The sequence below is a fragment of the Anopheles darlingi genome, chromosome X, assembly GCF_943734745.1.
Source record: "Anopheles darlingi chromosome X, idAnoDarlMG_H_01, whole genome shotgun sequence".
Classification (NCBI taxonomy): Eukaryota; Metazoa; Arthropoda; class Insecta; order Diptera; family Culicidae; genus Anopheles; species Anopheles darlingi.
Genome location: NC_064873.1, coordinates 5,105,285 through 5,123,091, shown reverse-complemented (window position 1 = coordinate 5,123,091; position 17,807 = coordinate 5,105,285). Strand labels below are relative to the sequence as shown.

Below are 17,807 nucleotides of genomic sequence, written 5' to 3'. Positions count from 1 at the left end.
GTGTTTGGAGAGGAATTCGGTTGGAGGATGATGCTGCGCGTTGCTCGAATGTCACAAGGACACAGGACACGCACAGGAAATGGGCGATCGTTAAGGGGTGTTTCATCGCTTCCCCTCTCCCCCCCCCTTCCCTTTGCTCTGCGCTACGCTGCCCTCTGCTCTCCCGACTACCGTTGTAATTTGCCTAATTTTCCGATTACGCTCCGGTCCGGTCGGGGTGAACCACCCCTCCCTCCCTCCCCACCCCGACGTCACGGACCATGCGGAGATAGTGTCAGAGTGTGAGTCCTTCCGCCAGCGCCAGTTCGACGAGAAGGCATCTCAGTTCCTACAACCTACATACACACACACACACACACATACCCCGATTGAGATGGTTTTTTTTTGCTACCTTATTTCGAGGGTGGTGGTGGTGGTGGTGCAGACGACTCTGTGGTGAACCCCCCGGGTAATGGCCGGGTTGGTTCGCTTATCATTACCTCGCTCTCGCAGGCCCCATTATCTCCGGGACCGGACATCCCGGGGTCCCGATCAGGTAGTTAAGTCGGCGGCCACCAACCACCCCATTCCCCCCATCCCCAGCCCCCCGGGGGGTGGTTTTGCCCCGAAATCCCGCGAGGAGAACACCCCGAGAAAGCCCGCTAAGTGGTACCCCCAACCCCGCCCTCTGTGTGTGTGTGTGTGTATTCCAGGAATGAATGCTGTGTGTGTGTGTGGCAGAGGGGGTCCCCTCTCCTCTGGCATTGCGTATGCAAATGTGTTGCGATCGTGGTTTCGGTGGCCGATGATATCCTTGAACTCAGCGGCGGTTGGCAGGGAACGGAGGGGTAGAAGGGTGACTCGATCGATCGGAAACCCTCGATCCCGGTTCGAAACCGTTTATGAACCGATGCCCCCGAGACGTTTAATCGGTACCATTTGGGTCTCTCGGGCGCTCTCTCTCTCTCTCTCTTTCGCTCTCTCACTCGCCCTCTTTCTCTCTCTCCCTGGTCCTTAATAATAACTGACCCAGGGCCCAGGGGTAGGGTGTCTGCGTGCGTGCGCGCGTGTGTGTGTGTGTGTGTGTTTGGCATTTTCATCCGATCGGATCCGAATTAAAGATCATTTTCGATCCCGCGTACCACCACCACCACCACCATCGCTTGATTGGAGGGTTCGTTCGATTGGTTCGATGGCTGCTGCGCCGCGGTTGTTGATGCAAAACAGATCGCGGTCCCAAGCGATCGTCGTGCGGGCTGCTGGAGGCGCCGAAGCACCCCTTCAGCAGTATCGGCACGGCGAGGGGCTAGAATGGGGTGGAGTGATGGTGTGCTGCGCGCACTACCGTCACCAAGCCCTGTCCTGAATTCTTTCTCTCTGCGTTCACAGCATACGGTAGCGTGTAGCAGTGCGTGTGTGTGTGTGTGTGTAGAGTGCTGACCTGGAAAGCAAGTGCAGCACCTGCACCAGCATCTCCTTTCCACCCTCCATATTTCACCTGTGTGTTGCTGGGCGCCTTGGCCTCATCTTGAAGCGCGCGTCCGCCTCCTATCTATCACCCACTATCATCTACAACGATGCACCGTGTGTGTGTGTGTGTGTTAGCAACATATGGCACGCATTATGGCAACTTTCAAAGACACAGCCAATAACAACAACAACAACAAACACAGCACAACGCTGCGATTGTTGTTTTTTTTTGTCGTTTGCCCGCGATTTGCCCAACCCAACGACTCCGAGGACGATTCCCGCCAGGGCACCGCCAAAACCTGCCAGGCCCCCTCCTTTTCCTTCCTCCCTCACTCCTCCTTGCTGTACCAACAGCAAACACGCAGCCACAGCGCACATTCCCGGGGCCCAATTTGGCGTAATTTTGAGCAATTTTCCATAATTATATCTCCCTCACGGTTTTTTTTTGCTTGTTGTTGTTGTGGCGGAGCGGCACCGTCGTCGTCGTTGGCGGCGACGGTCGTGGCACAGGCTTACGGCATCCAAAGGATACGTGGATACGGGTCCCGGGCGGAAGATTATGGCCGGACGACGACGACGACGGTTCGTTGCATATGATTGTAACAAGGACTTAACGACGACGACGACGACGAACAAGAGTGTTGTGAGCGAGCGAGAGGGAGAAGCAGGCCCCGGAAAAGGACGAATTAATTTCCATCTCAAACCAAAGGAAGGGGGTGGGTGGGTGGGTGGGTCGCTGGTTGGCTGGCTGGCTGCTTGCCATCACAAAAACCCCCGAACCCGAAGCAGCGCAGCGCAGAGCCGGGAACGAACGAACGAGCATACAAAGTGGCAGGCAGCGCGAGGTGGTCCGGTGCCGGTGCCTGGTGGTGGCGCAGAGGAAGCCACTCACACACACACACACACTGATTGTAGGGTGGCCGCCTCCTGCTGATCGTCGTCCTGCTGCTGTTGCTGCTGCTGCTGCTGGCCCAAAAGTCAGCGAAGCGTCATTCCCTTGCTTTTTTCTTCTTCCTCCAACAGCAACAAACGTAAAATGCACAAAAGAAGAAGAAGAAGGTAAAGGTGGGGAAGGGCGAAGGGGAGGGGTCTGGCTGTGGCCGCCATACCAAATAATAAGGCGAAATATGATGCGTCGCGAGCGTCTTTTGGTGGCTCTGTACTGGACTTGTGGAGGGAGGCCTTTTGGCCTTCACAAAAAAAATAAAACTGAAAACCCCACAAAACCAGGACGGCTAGCTGGCGATGAGGGTGGTGGTGATGGTGGTAGTGATGCGCCGGGGGAGCGCCCCCACGTACCGACAGGCGCTCGCTTGGAGGCGACGCGGATGCGGAATTCTAAGAAACCAAAATTTGAATAATAAATATGCCTTCCACAAAACACACCCACATACACACACACACACGCACACACACACACACCGACAGAGAGGGCAAAGGAATGCCCCCCGCTCTCCCTTCCCCTGTGCATAATCATCAGGATAAAGACATCCTCGTCGTCGTTGTCGTCGTCGTCCTCGGTCCATCGTACCGTTACCTTTTGTGGTTTGCAGAGTCTCTTCGCGCGCTCTCTCTCTCTCTCTCTCTTTCGGCGGATTGTGTAAAATGTGTTCTGCCTAAAGTACACGTACACGTTCAGCAGTTTATCCATCGACATACCAACGGGGACGGGTTCATTCATACATCGACGGCACGATTTTTGTGCCACAAAAATGCTGCAAAATTTGATGGATAATTTTGGTTTAGCTTTTTGCGTCAATTGCGGAAGGCTTTTAACGGACTGGTGGTGGTGGTGGTGGTGTTTCACAACAATTGATATTTTTTTTTAGGCCAGGCCAATTACCACCACCACCACTAGCACCAGAGCTCAGGATTGATGCACTTGAGATTCCCGCTGGTGGTTTTTGGACTTTTGCTTTTGTGGATTGGGGTTTCTAGCAAAGGATTCAAGAGATTATCCCCTCCACACACACACACACACGCACGCGCGCGCGCGCTCGCATGCCCACTGGTAGATGCGGATTTTCCGCTAAAAATATGGCGGCAGCCGGCTGGCACCTGCAAGGCCCCCCCCGAAAAATCGACGCCATTCACGCGTTCGCGCGTCCATTTCCAAGGAGAAGAGGAGGCTATTTGCGCTCCTCCGGCATGCACCACACAGTGCACCCCATTTTTGCGCCGCTGGAACAGGATAATCACACGGGAGAGGGTGGTGGTGGTGGAGGGTGAGCACCCAAACTCGTGTGGTCGTGGCCAGTACCCCAATCATCACAGAATATGCAGCAGCAGCAGCAGCAGAAAGGGAACGCCCAAACGTCCGACCGGTTGGTAGGTTAGGGGAGAGGAAGAGAAGGGGGGCGAGGGGGGAAAGGGACCCCTAATGGCGGCTACCGGCGTTTACCAGCGTCCAGCGGCAGTGCAGTGCGCCGATGCAGCAGCAGTAGCAGCAGCGCGCGCGAATCCCCAAATCCCAATTGGTCGACGACGACGACGAGTTCGCGTTGCTACCCACCGTATGTGTGTGTTTGTGTGTGTGTGTATGTGTGTATGTGCGTTTTGATTGGCGATTTCTCCATTTTCCGCCGGCGTGCATTTTTTCTTTCTTCCAGTAGCACTTTGCTGTTTGCTCGCGTTGATGTTGTTGTTCTTGTTGTTGCTGCTGCTGCTGTTGCATTTTCGGCCACTTCTTCGTGTCTCTTTCGCGCGCTCCTGTGTGTGTGTGTGTGTGTGTGTGTTTCAGCTGCACTTTGTATCAGGGTCGCGTGACACCTCTGGCAACCTGGCTGGCTGGCTAGCAGGCTGGCGATTGGCTGATCGACGACGACGACGATCATCTTTTCGACACCATTTTTGGCCATTTTGGCTGTAGACAGCAGACTGCCCTCGTCCTCGTCGTCGTCGTCGTCTTGCGTTCCTGTCGCAGCTCAACCTTGCTTTGAAGAAGCCCACTCCTCCCCTTCCCTCCCCCATCCCCCTCCCCAGCCCGTGCAACCAACGTTCGATCTGCAGGCAGCGATCGCGAAGGCGCAGTGAGGGGTGCGGAAATGGAGGAGGTGCTGTGGTTGAAGGAACGGTAGACTAGAACTGTTTCCAGTAGCAGCAACCCAGCACACACACACACTCACACACACACAGACCCCTGGGTAGAGGCTGTTCGGTTCAATTACGGTAATTGCTAAATTGCAGCCACCACCATCAGCATTCCCGCGCCGCGAATCGATCCGATCCGATCCGATCGGGGTAAGTACTCCTCCGAGAGAGTGGAGCCTCCTCCCCACCCGATCCCCCTCCCCCTCCCGTCCCCCAGCGCTGGCCGTGCCGTGACCAATTGGAGTTTGAACTCGCGGGTCACGCTAACCACCACCACCACCACCAGAGAGCAGAAGAGAGCGCCAAGGAGCCCCCCCCCCCTTTGTAGGGGGCACGTTATCGACGATTTGACGGCGGGCTATCTGGCTGTCGTCGTCGCTGAGCCGCTGCCCCTGTTGTCTCCTCCTTCAATCAATCCGCGTTAAGTCCCGGGGCTCGGCTCGGGGATACTGGCCAGACAGCAGGCCAGGCGGCCAGGCGGTACAAATTGTAGCGTTGGAGAGTTGGAGAGATTGAGCCGGGATAACGAGTCCTAGGACCAGGAGCTGCGAGGTGCGATGGTGGTGCACCAATTGTTGCGGCGCTTCGCAACTTAGTGCGCACTAAAGGGCTTTTCCAACAAAACGGTTACATCGATTCTATACAACACTGTACAGGGTGCGCCATCTAGGCCATGGACCTATTTCTAAATCTTGAATAACTACGCCATTTTTCAGCCCGATTTTGAAAAATGATGCAGATTTTTAATGCCATTTATTGACAATTTACAATAAGAATAATGTATTGATAGCCGCCACTATTAGGCACATAAGAAATGGAACTTTTTGGGGTATTTTTCATTGTTTAGACAACATTGTGAGTTTAATAGCAGCAATTTTTCGCTCAATAGTCTTCGGTTTGTTGGCATATATACCTTACCCTTCAAATAGCTACACAGGAAATGGATCCCATGGATGGATATTTCATACCATAAGCAATTACAGCTTTCACAGTTAAACGATTGTTTTCAATGTACAGCGCAACAATTTCAGTCTGAGTTTTGTGTCAACCGATGGACTGACTAAAATGGCATTGACTGACGATTCAGAATCAAACTGATTTGATAGTTTTTGCAATTTCTATATTATTTTATTGTCTAAAACTAAAAAAATGCTTTGGAACAACTCCTACATTTACCAGAATTGGTTCCCTGTCACTGTTTGCTTTTTCCAAAACTAACAAGGAACAGGAAAACAAGAAATTACTTGATCCGATTATCCCGCCCGATTCTTTGTTAACAGAATATACATTTGACTTTTTTTTTCAAAAATTATCCCATGGGGCAAGAGTGCGCACTTGGGATCAAACCATTGTTGGGACCAAAGGTAGGCGAAAGTGAGTGTCTATTCAATTTCTAGTCATTATTTGTCTCAAAGTGGCAATCGGTTTTATGTTTAAATCGATAAAACATAAAACTGCCTTTAACCCGATATTCATTAATTTGTGGTACACACAAAACGCAAACCAGCTACTGAACATGCGGCTCCTGCATCTATCAAAAGATCTCATAGAAAAAATGTCCGAAATTGTAAAATTGGTAATTTTGATTACGGTAAACTAACAAAAATAAGAGTGTTTCAAAGACAAACTAGTTTTTATATCATAAATATGCGTATGCAATAGAAAATCCGCCGAAAAGAGCAAGCTCTTGCCCGCAGTGGTGGAGTTAGGTTTATTTTTGCTTCATATGCATTTTTATCCAAATGTATGAGCATTATATCAAAGCATGTTGTTCCACATTTTAAAGCTACAGACCCATACTTTCATTTGGTGTAGCCAACAGGACGAACACTTCTTTCCTGAGAGAAATACAGCTAGTTACATGCTAAGGGAGCACTAAAAATGATAATTTACTCAATAAGGCATGGAAGTTCATGGTGATATCTTGGTGTGCTCCGTGGTATGGGCGTCCCTTTAGGGGCGTCAGTGATTGAAGCATTCCTCCGAAAACAAGTCAATCTTCCAGTAAATATTGTCGCTACAAAAAGCAGCGGCACCGATACACTTACTAGAAAACGAGATTGCTGCCTTTTTTTTACCACGGAGGTGATGAACCAGATTTTTGATTGAATAAAAAACTGGCAAATTATTTGAAATTTTGAAACTCAACTCAAAACATCAAATTTAAACGTTAATGGGAAGGCAAGAACCTAGTTCAGGTCGATTAGTTAGTGTGATCACCAGCTAATACCTGGTTGGATGCCACGGACTCGCATTTGAGCAAGGCTGCAATCGAGCATCGCAACCACAAACAACTTCACAGCTCAGCTACCCAAAGGCTTCGGTTAGATACGGACTTCATCTTACGCGGTACGGGAGTTCACTCTGAATTCAACAAACAATAAAATTGGGGATTTGAAACGAATATAGATCACTTCATGCGCTCAAAACGGTGGCATGGCGGTGTGAAAAATATCAAAAGGAAATCACTTTCATAGTATACCACCATACCCTTCATCCTTTAGGTTAAAGCACATTGGAAAAATCTCTTCCATTTATCTTTCCAAACGCATAAAAAACGAAAACCGATAAATGACGCCCCAACGCCGACGTCAACAGAGGCCCCCGGGGACCCGACTAACTCAGTAACTGATTCCTGTGTGTGTGTGTGTGTGTGTGTGTGTGTGTGTGTGTGTGTGTGTGTGTGTGTGTGTGTGTGTGTGTGTGTGTGTGTGTGTGTTGTGCCCGATTACGAGCACCGTTAATCGACGAACCTCCTGCACCTGCATAAACTGCACCAACAACTGTACGGTCTTGCGGCAATGTTGATCCCATAATTAGCACAATGCCTGCCGAGCTTGCTGAGCTTCGGAGAGCTCGGATTAAGTGGCAAGTGGTGCGGCGGCGATCATGCAGCGTTCTGCTATGTCATGGCTTCTCATCATCATCAGCAGCAGCAGCAGCAGCAGCAGCAGGAACAGCAGAGCCGTGGTGTCTTGACACGGTGTGGCGCGGGCTCCCTGTTTGATGTGTGAAGCTCGCAGACGCGCGATTGACAATCCTTCAACCGCCCGCGACCACAACACGCCACACCCGAGAGCTGGCTGGCTGGGCTGCACGCCATCCCAGTTCGATGACCCTCCTACCACCCGTCCGCCCTGCGGTTGGTTGCTCGGTACGGTGTGGGGCTTGACATCCGATTTTATTGATCGTTTCCGCGACTCATCATTGCCCCTTTCGCGATCGATCTAATGATGCTGGAGCGCATGTACGCACACACACACACACACACACACGCGCGCTCGTTCGCCCTGCCCTGCAGCCAAACCGATCGATCGACCCTTTCGAAGGGTACCGGGGGGGGTTATTGTGTTGTGTACGATCGATCGACGACGACGATGACGACGACGAGATTATTGGATTCTGTTTTGGATTCGCCTGGCCGCAGGAATCATCATCATCGTCGCCGGTCGTCGTCTTTTCATTCAATCGGACGATCGGTTTGCTAGATCGACGGCGACGGCGCGCGGCACCGGGCTCCCTAATCAATGCTAATGATACAGCATAAAAGGCAGGCCAGGCAAAGGGGGTACTCATAACGGCCGCTGCCGTACGGTAAACGCTCCGTTCTTTGCTCTCCTGGCTGGCTGCGGTGTCTGCCTAGGCGGCTGCTGCTGGTGCTGGCCTATCTGGGCTGGTGTGCGGTTGGGTTGGATGCAGCAGGCGTTAGCAGAGAAACCGAAACGACTCATCCTGATTCATCCCGATGTCACTATCGTTACGTTAGCGTCGCATTGGCGTGCATTAATGCAGCGGCAGCGTGATCGTGATCGTCCGTACATAATCGGTTACTGACCGGCTACCTGGACACTCTTCCTGCCCTGCTGGAGGCTGGTCCTCGTTTCGTGTGGTGTGACCATGCAGGCACAAGCTCGCTGCACAACCGCGCCGTCACAATCGACACGGTAGTTAGCAATCGGGAGGATGACAAACTAGACAAACAACGGCCTGACACCCGTACCACCAGTGAGAAGTGATAGAGTAGGCGGGGGGGGGGGGGGGTGGGGGGGGGGGTGGACCCGGAATTGGTGAGTCCGATGCCATCTCACCTAGCAATCATCGCATCATTGTTGTCGGCGATGGCGGTGGCGATTCTCTGCCCCAGCGCTCGTACCGCGAAATGAGAGATCAATCGATCCTCGTTTCGCCAGGTTTTCGCCCCCCCCCCCCCCTTTCCTTCTTTGCTTACCGCCGCCATGATTGGGAACGGATTCGAACCGGTTCACAAAACAACAACCCCGTTCACCCACCCAACGCCCAATCAATGGCGATTCTAAGGACGGTTGTTAGGGTAGTTGGAGTGGCAATTGAGCACAAACGAGCATCGTGCAATTTGTACCGTGTTTCCCTCGTCAGGGCCGGCGTAACGGGGACCTACCGCCCCCCCACATGATTTGCCAGTTGGCCAGTTTGTAGTGCTGCAGGACTCCGCGATGCCGATGGATTGTGCTATTCGGTTAACTCAGAGGTTGTGGTTGTGTGACACCCGTGTGCGAGGGGCAATGTGTCTCTCCCCGGAATCTCCTCTATCCATTCTGTGCATTGGTGCATTGTGCAAATTGCCACCACTGCATACTGCTTGGATGTTGGTTATGATATTGTTGGTAATCGGACTGGTAAGCCCTTCATGCTACTTACCTTGCTGGCTTGTGGTATTCGCAAAGATACTCGAACCGTGCGTCTGGTACCGGAACTCTGCAATGAGAATGAAAAAACAAAAAGACGGAGACGGATGTCAGTTTGAGCAACGGAGACAAGCATGTAACATCCCCTACCCACCCCAATGCAACCCTTTCTGTAACTAACGATTGCTTGATCATGTGATCGTCTCGACGTTTTATCTTTCTCTCTCTCTCTCTCTCCTTCTCTGTTATTGGTATGATCGCTTTCGAGCAGAGTTATCGGCACAATAAGAAACGCCGATAACGCAGTAACAAATTGCAACTGCAACAGTTGCAGTTGAACGACCGCAGGAACGCGCGCCAATTGTCTGTTCTGTCATTGAGAAAAACAAAAGACAATCGAACGCGGAACCGAAAAAAGAGGCGGGTTGGAGAGGGGGTGACCTGCTGTTTCGCGTCCGGCATTACATTCGTGGCCCTAAAATGGCCGACACCGTCGCCAGTGGCGTCCCATAGCCGCAGACTGGAACAGGATAGGAGGGTGATTGTGATGGGGGAAGGCATTCGTTGCGAACGCAAAACGTATGCAGCAGCGTAGCTCGAGGACGGCAGGACACTTCCACAGCAGTTGCGCTGGCAAAGCAATTTGGGGCAATCTGCCTCTGCTGTTGCTGCTGCTGCTGCTGGCGGAGCCCTTGTCCTTGTTTCTGTGCCTTAATTTCTGTTGCGTTATTATCTTTTATCACGCCACGCCAAATCATCGGCACCGGATCAAGTGACAGTGGTGCGGCTGGAGTAAAAACAGAAAACAGAAGCCCGGTGTCCTGGGCCACCGTTCCTTGGCACTTTGAAAACATGGCGCTGCCTGGGCGCTGTAGAACGAACGAACGAACGGGAAGGTGGAGCCAGTCGGTGGTAGGGTGGGCCCCAGGTGCATCAGGCGTTATTGGTTCAGGTTTTCCTTTGCTGCGAGTTGGTAGGTTGGTAGGCTGTGAGGCCTTATGCGAGTGTGTGAAACAGAGAGAGAGAGAGAGAGAGAGAGAGAGAGGGGGAGCACGGGACCAGGCGAACCAACTAATTATTGGCGGGGCGCGAAAACCGTGCGCCGGTGACGTTTGATGAAATGATAATAGCTACCTCCGGACCGTGCTACCGCGCGAAAGACGCATGCGGGAACCATTGCATCGGGATCGGGTGGGGGAGAGGTGGGGTGGGGTTGATAAGGATGGAGCATGGCACCCACTGGCAGAAGGAGAGGGGGTGGTGTTGCCCCAGGGGGTGAATAATTGCAGGATTTTTAATTAATTCCATCGCGCGACACCGACAACGTCTGGTCGTCGGTAGCTGTTGTTGGTGCGGGATGGTGAAGAAATCGATACTGGCGTGTCCATTGGTGAGGATGGAACGGGAAGGGGGGGGGAGGGGAGAGTGGCAGAGGGGTTTACCATTTGGCGGGAGGCCGATGATGATGCGCAATGGTACCGCGCGAGAGCGCATTGGTCTTTAATTATCCCATCATCGTCCCCTCCGATACCGGATTCGTGGTGTTCTACTTCCCCTCCTGTCGCCTCTAGCCGAGCCGGCTTCCATCCTGCCAATTGCTGTCCGATTGATCATTCAATTGGTCTTTGGCGGGGCCCGCTCGGTGGTCGCATGTGTACCCGGGGGCAGCTGGTAACGCTAGAACAAACAGAATTCTGTCATCAATTGTCCCCCGTTCCCCTCCCCTTCTAACACCCTAGCAGTTGGCTGCTGGTGGGAGTAGCGTTTGATATGCAAATGAACGTTACGCCACGGATGATTGCACGCACGACGTAGTGCAAAAGACCCTTCATCCCCCCCCCCCCCCTCCCCAATATGCTACTCTTCACCTTTGACCCACAGTCTCGCCCATCGGTGGCGGTGGCTTACCTGCTCTCGTTCGGATCGATGGTGCAGAAGGGAAAGTTTTCGGCCGGCGCCGCACTCTTCGTCAGCACGTTGAAAAACGTCGACTTGCCGACGTTCGGTACGCCGACGATGCCGATGCGCAGATTCGTTCCAATGCGACCGATCAGTGGCTTTACCTCCGGCTCGGCGAGTTTCTTCGGTGGCATCTGCGTATGCCGCGTATGTACGAGATGCGGAGAAGAGGAGAAACAGAAGGAAATGAGAAAGAAAAGATGAAGCAGAAAGTTTATCCACAGGATTCAGACAGTCGATCAAATCCGATTCGCGCTTTGATCTACATTTTGCTCGCTTATGACTACAACCCGCTAGATCGAAGGCCCTTGTTTGGGGCCCCCCAGATTTCAAGCACGTAATATGCCATTCTCACGACCTTTATATCCGCTTTGTGCCGATTGCTAATAAAAAACCGAACGCTAACGAACGTTCGAGCGAACTAGAAACTAACGCCTAAGTTACGATTGCATGACAATTGTGACTGTTCTGGACATTTTCTTCAATATCAGGACGTGTGTCACAGAAGGTGGCGAGGCGCAGCTTCCTCCAAGGACATACTGCTGATAAAACGGCATCCAGAGTGGTCCCGAGCAGTGGTCCTGCGTTTGAAGATGTCCTTTTCGTTCATCAAACGGCCTCGTTAGCATCAGTCTTTCCTAAAAATTTCGAACGGCGGTGCTGCCACTGCCGGCTGTTCACGAATGAACGCCCCGATTGTATGTTCATCCGGGCACATAAACAAGCCAGCCCCCAGAACGGTGCGTGTTCGCCACTTTGCCGACCTTAAACCGACCCGAGGATTTCGGTTTCTTTGCACAAGGAACCGGCACGGCACGGATTCTTTGCGTGGTCTCTCCTGCCGGTCCAAAACTGCATGCCCGACCAACCGACCGACCGACCGACCGGTGCGATAGCAAACAGGATCTCAAACGAAAATCATCGCAGCGAACGCAAGAAGGGGACGGTGGACGGTGGAAACTGGCTTGTGATGCTGGTGCGCTGGTGTTGATTGGTGTGTTTGCTGTGCCGAACGGCAATGGTACCCCCATTTCCGAGTAACAAGCCGGTTGGAGGGTTGATTGAGTGAGCCTAACCCCACTTTATTCTACCGGCAGCGACCGCCACCGTACAGCTACGTCCCCCCTCCCTTCTTCCCGGACCGGCAAACGAACACAGAACAGCGGGCAACAACCAAACCAAAGTACAACCAGGTTTGTTTCTCATTCGGTGCGGGTGTTAACCCGGCAAACATTACCTTGGCACTAAAGTTCAGTTCAGCGGGAAAGCACACGGTTTACACACGGGTTTTTTCACGCGGTTTTTCGATCCGGTTTAGGCACGGCTTTTGCGAGCAAAGGAAAACAACGTGGCCTCTATTTTTATTTCAAGACGAGAAGACAGCTGACGTTTGCGGCAACGTGAACACGGAGGGAGGGGATGAACTTGCATGAGGGATGAACACACACTTATTTCGCCCGCGGTTTTCAATTTCGCTCACGGTGTGACGTCATTTCGCCCATGGTTTTCAATTTTGCTGTTATGTGTGGTACAAATATCAAGAGAAACTATTTTTTATCACTATAAAGTAAAATTTAGGATGAAAATAGTAATACTGATTTCATTTCTGCTATCATGCACCACATCAGCCGCATTTTGCACATTTTATTTAGTTAATTTACAGTCGGTTTGGTTTGTGTTGTTAAAAAAGAAAAGGAAACAAGGACCAAACCAAAAAAATCAGCCAACCTGGTAGTCGCACTAAGGTACTTTGATATACATCGGCATAACCGTGTAGAATTGACTCGAAAGCTATGATATAATAGCTACTTTACGTTACTTTGGGCCAAAAACAGACACACACATAAACAACAATGTTTTCAAGAACATTTGAGTCTGAGTTTGAGGAATGTTTGGTGGAAAAAATACAGCGATGACATTCATTTCGGGGAGGGTGTCCTCTTTATAAACTCAAAACCCATTCCGGGAAGCAGTTAACAGGTCAACAGAAAACGGCACACCATAACCGTAAACAGGTTACGAATTGTTACCGTATCGGTCTCGGACACATATTCCTGTCGTGGGTGTTGTGTGCGCGGAAAGAAGAATCCAACCGAGTGGTGTCCGGATTTTGTCCGAAAAATGGGAACTGAAATGAAATGTTGGGTTTTTTGGGTTTTCCCAGCTGGCATTCGCGTGTGAAGAAAATTCCACCGCTAGCCGACTACTCACTAGCGCCATCTGGTGGACGGTAGCAGCCGGGCAGCGAGCGTGCCACGTGCGAGAGGAGCTGACCGCCTCCTTTTCTTCTCCCGGCAGGAAAACGGTTCGTCACCAGCACGCCATTTCGGCGGTGCTACGCTATACCGGCAGGACCTAGCATTCGGGAAGTTCCGTTCCGTTGCCCGTTTGCCAAGCGGACCGCGCCCCGTTTTCCACTGGCGTGGACTCTGTTGTGTGGCCCGCTGGCTGGTGCCAGAGGCGTGCGAGCGCGCGCGACGCATAACCGTTCGATCATGTAAATTAATGGCAAATATGTTCTCGTCGACCGGTGGACCGTCACCGTCAAGCGCCGCTACCGTTCCCTGCTGGCTGCTTGGCCCTTGGCGCAGCGGTGGCGGCGCACCCAAACGGTAGCGGCACCCATGGCCTCGCCTGCCATTATCATCATTATTATTGTGAAGGATTAACCAGTCGCTGCCCCGAAAAAAAAATACGACAAAGGGAGAAAAAAGGAAACGCTGCGACGCTGCGGATGAAATAGCGGCAAAAAGGAGGCCAACGGCCACCGGCAGCCCGCTGGTAACCAGGGGAGGGGGAAGGGAGACAGAGAGCGAGCAAGCAAGGCCATGGAAAGGCTACGCGCGTGGACTATGGCGCACCCAAGGATGCCACGGTAGCAGCAGCAGCAGCAGCAGCAGCAGTAACAGCGGTAACTGATTTCATTTTTCCCATTTTTAATCCCCCTTTGGCACTCTGTTATTATCCAATAGGGCATATAATTAATCGAGTAAAGGAGAGCGAGAGAGAGCGAGAGAGAGAGCGAGAGCGAGCGACGGCTGTGTAAATGGTTTTCGAAACATAAAAATGACATATAATTACGCACCATCCACCCCACCGCCAGGGTGGATGGATCGGATTCGTATCCTTCGCCCCCTTCCGGCGCTTCTCTTGTCCTCCGTAGCCCACAAGTAGCCCAGCCCAGCAGCAGACCGACGGCCGAGACGGCCTTTTGTCATCTAGGAAGCAAATTGCACGTACGCGAGAGCGTGTGTGTGTGTGTGAGAGAGAGAAAGAGAGAGACCCGGAAGAGGAAAATGGTGAAGAAGAAGAAGAAAGAAAGAAAAACGAGGAAGGATACGCCCCTCCGGTGTGGTACGTGGCGCGAGTCCTTGGGCCACAGCAGCAGCAGCAGCAGCAGCAGCTGGCAACACTGCCACAACAGCGATGCCAGGCAAATGGACCCGGATGGATAGTAAGGCCGCGGCTGCGCCCACCACTGCAGGCAACGCAGCCGGAAGCCAGGAAGCCCTGTCAGGAAGGAGATCGGTCTAAAAGGTCTAAAGGGATGATGGGCCGGAGCAGCCGACTGCAGCTGCTGCCGTTGGGCTCCTCCCGAGGGGCCATACCCCCTTTTTTGTTTGCCATGCAGCGCGCGACGGAGGTGATCAACCCGCGCCCGGCGCCCGGCACCCGGTACCCGGACTGGACCTCGGCAGGAAGGTTGTGAAACTCGACACCGCACTTCCGGTTGCCGGGCGTTACCCAAAGGTGCGCTGCGTATGCGTATTGGTGCGCGCAAACGGACTCAACGGGCTGAACGGGCGTGAGGGTGTGTGTTCGCCAAGCGCTGTACCAAAGGACGATGCTTTCACTCGATCAAATCGATCGCGGGCGAAAGAAAGTCCTCATCTTCTCATGCGTCATTACATTGCGCGCATTATTGTGACGCAACAAACGTCAACGTACATACAACGTGTGTGCGTGTATTTCAATGGTTTGGAATTCTGGAGCAAAGCAGCCCGAAAATCGATCCATCATCCCTGGTCCCTGGTTGGCGTTCTAGTACCGTGGCGTAGTCGAACTCTGTCATCTAGACGAGAGACCACAAAAAGAGAAAGAAAGAGAGAAAGAGAGACCCTTAAGCGCGTAAATGCGTGCGTTTGCACAGCACATTATTAAAGCGTAAGAGTGTTTTTGGGGCTGCTTGTTAGTGGGTGCTTGCGAGCTGTTAACAGTTCGCGCCGAACGCCCGACCGACTCCTCGTGAGAAGTCACACACAGGACACACGGCAAACACACGGGCACAGAGGGAAGGAAAGGATAGGAGGGGGTGCAGTGCGGCGTTTCAAAGCCTCAAACGACGATGGCGTCGATGACGGCGTCGAAGACGCGGGCTCGCGCGCTCGCTCGCGAAACCATATAATTAAGTGACAGATGCATTAACTGCCCTGCTGGCTGCTGAGTGCTGAGTACCACTCCTCCTCCTCCTTCTCCTCCTCTTCATATTTTCTTCTTAGTCCTCGGTTCGTCCACGCTCCGAGATGGAGACCGGGCCCGAGGGGCCATTTCGGAAGTCCATTAATAAATGGAAGCTCTCCAGGGCATCCGCAGGGTCCAGAGCGTGCGCGTGCGTGCCCCCTGCGAGAGCCCTAGTGTACACTACTCGCTCGCAGTCCGGCTAATGGCCAATCGGACTCGCTCGCGTCATGCTCGCCCTCGCCCGGAATAACGAATCTGCATCGCATAAAACACACACACACACACGCGCGCGCGCGCTACTTAAAGGATATCACCCCGGGACGCGGAACACTACTATAGGAGCCTAGCTATTCGGTTCGACCCAAAAGAGGTGGCGTCGTGGGCGTCGTCGATCTCGGAGGGAAAACAGCAGGTCCAGCTAAAGGGAGGAGAGAGAGAAAAAAAAAGAGAAGAAAGAAAGAGAGAGTTAGAGAAGAAAATAAACGGGAAAATCGAAATATTCATAACCATTAACCGGATGGGAAGCAGAGCCGGCGGGAGGGGGACGGGGAGACCCGTAAAACCGTAATCCGATGCCCGGAGCGGCCAGGCCAGATCGATCCGCTTCGGTCAATGAAGGCTTTTCGTTCCGGTCCCGGACTTCTGATCTGTTTTCCTGCTGCTGCTGCTGCTGCTGCTTCTGGGCTAGAAGGACGAGAAGTAGAAGAGCTGGAAGGGGAAGTGTGTTTGCAGGAAACTACAGTAAACTAGCCTGTCGTACGCCTGTCCGCCCACCGGACTATTTTTTCCTCTGCCTCGTGCACACACACACACTCTCTCTCTCTCTCTCTCTCTCCAGGGATTGACGGTTTAACCTTGTCCCCGCAGGGGCCCACCGAGCAGTTCAACAATCGCAGGACATCAGAATGTGTGGCGATCGATTTGCCTTCCATGCCGCCGTTGCGACGAATTGACGCACAATAAGCTGGACTGTGTGTGGGTGTCAATTTGTGGGATGTGTAATTGTGCAGCGAAAAGAAAAACAGAACATCGAAAGGGGCAACGACGTTCGTAGAGCCAACCTCATCAACGCACCACAGGGTTTTTGATGTCCAATGTGCTGCAAATATTGTTGACACTTTTATTAGCGGCATCTATTGTTTTATTTTTTTATTTGGCGTCTGTGGGTTTAACGATTCTATCAGTAACTCTAATATGAAGCGTCAGACGAGGTGGGAATATGTCACGCCTTTAGTGTGGAAATAATTTAAAAGAAGAGTCTGACGAAGGTGAGCAAAATTCGTCCCTAAGGTCAATGTTTAATGTGCTTCTTCCTCTTTTCTTTTTGGACAGTGTTCAAGTCAAGCCCTTGAATACCTCCTGCATAAAGTCCTAGTAATTCGTACTTATTGACACTTTTGGCTATCGGTTACTTATTGGGTTGGTGCCTTACGAAGTAGGTGAAGTTCTCGGCGACCTATATTGCATTGCAACGATGTTTATTAAAAAACTGTATGGCATTGCAGGAACTGTATTGCATTGCAACGATGTTTTATTAAAAAAAATAGATGTACTAAGTTTAACAACGGTTTGGGGATCGTTTTTTAAAACAATGCTGGCCAGCAATGGAGCCAACTACTGTCTTTTCGCGCATTTTTCACGCAATTTTCTCGATTGCGCGCGTGTCCGGAAGAATTCCTCAACCATTCTTTTGTAGCAACCCCTGCTTTTCGATTCTTTCATCTTCGGTATTTTATTTTAATTCTTCGCATTTACTTTTTAAAATTTTTTATGAATGCTTATCCTTTCAAGAGTATTGTGTGCAATTTTGGGATCAATCGAAGCAAAACTGACAAAGTTATTGATTTTTGAACATCCGCCTTTCATACAAGTCTCAAAGCATCTCGCGACTTTGAATCGCGATTCCCAAAACCTGCCCATCATAGCATGAAAACTACTGGGCCGATCGATTTGAAATTTCGAACACACAATCTGTACACTATTTTCCAGGTAGCCCCGTCGAGTTTTTATTAAAAATGGTTGATATTTTTTTCTAAATATTTTTTTAAATTATGTACAGTGTCGTTTTTTGAGGCAATATCCAAAAAAGCATCACTTTTTCATCTTCAAACATCTGCCAAAAATCGAAAAATGGGAAATTGAACAAAAACTCGACGGGACTATCTGGATATACTTATAATCTAA

General features: G+C 51.5%; 1 protein-coding gene across 1 annotated transcript in view; it reads right to left on the bottom strand.

Annotated features, from left to right (window-relative positions):
• Positions 1–12,532, bottom strand: part of LOC125952582 (obg-like ATPase 1) — a 15,810-nt gene extending 3,278 nt beyond the window's left edge. Inside the window, exons 1-3 of the mRNA XM_049682137.1 lie at positions 12,400–12,532; positions 11,112–11,296; positions 9,217–9,273 (exon numbers count right to left, since the gene is read on the bottom strand). Of these exons, the coding sequence (XP_049538094.1) occupies positions 9,217–9,273; positions 11,112–11,296 (242 nt within the window). The 5' untranslated portion in view covers positions 12,400–12,532. The remainder of the gene's footprint in view (positions 1–9,216; positions 9,274–11,111; positions 11,297–12,399) is intronic.
• Between the last annotated feature and the right edge of the window lie 5,275 nt (positions 12,533–17,807).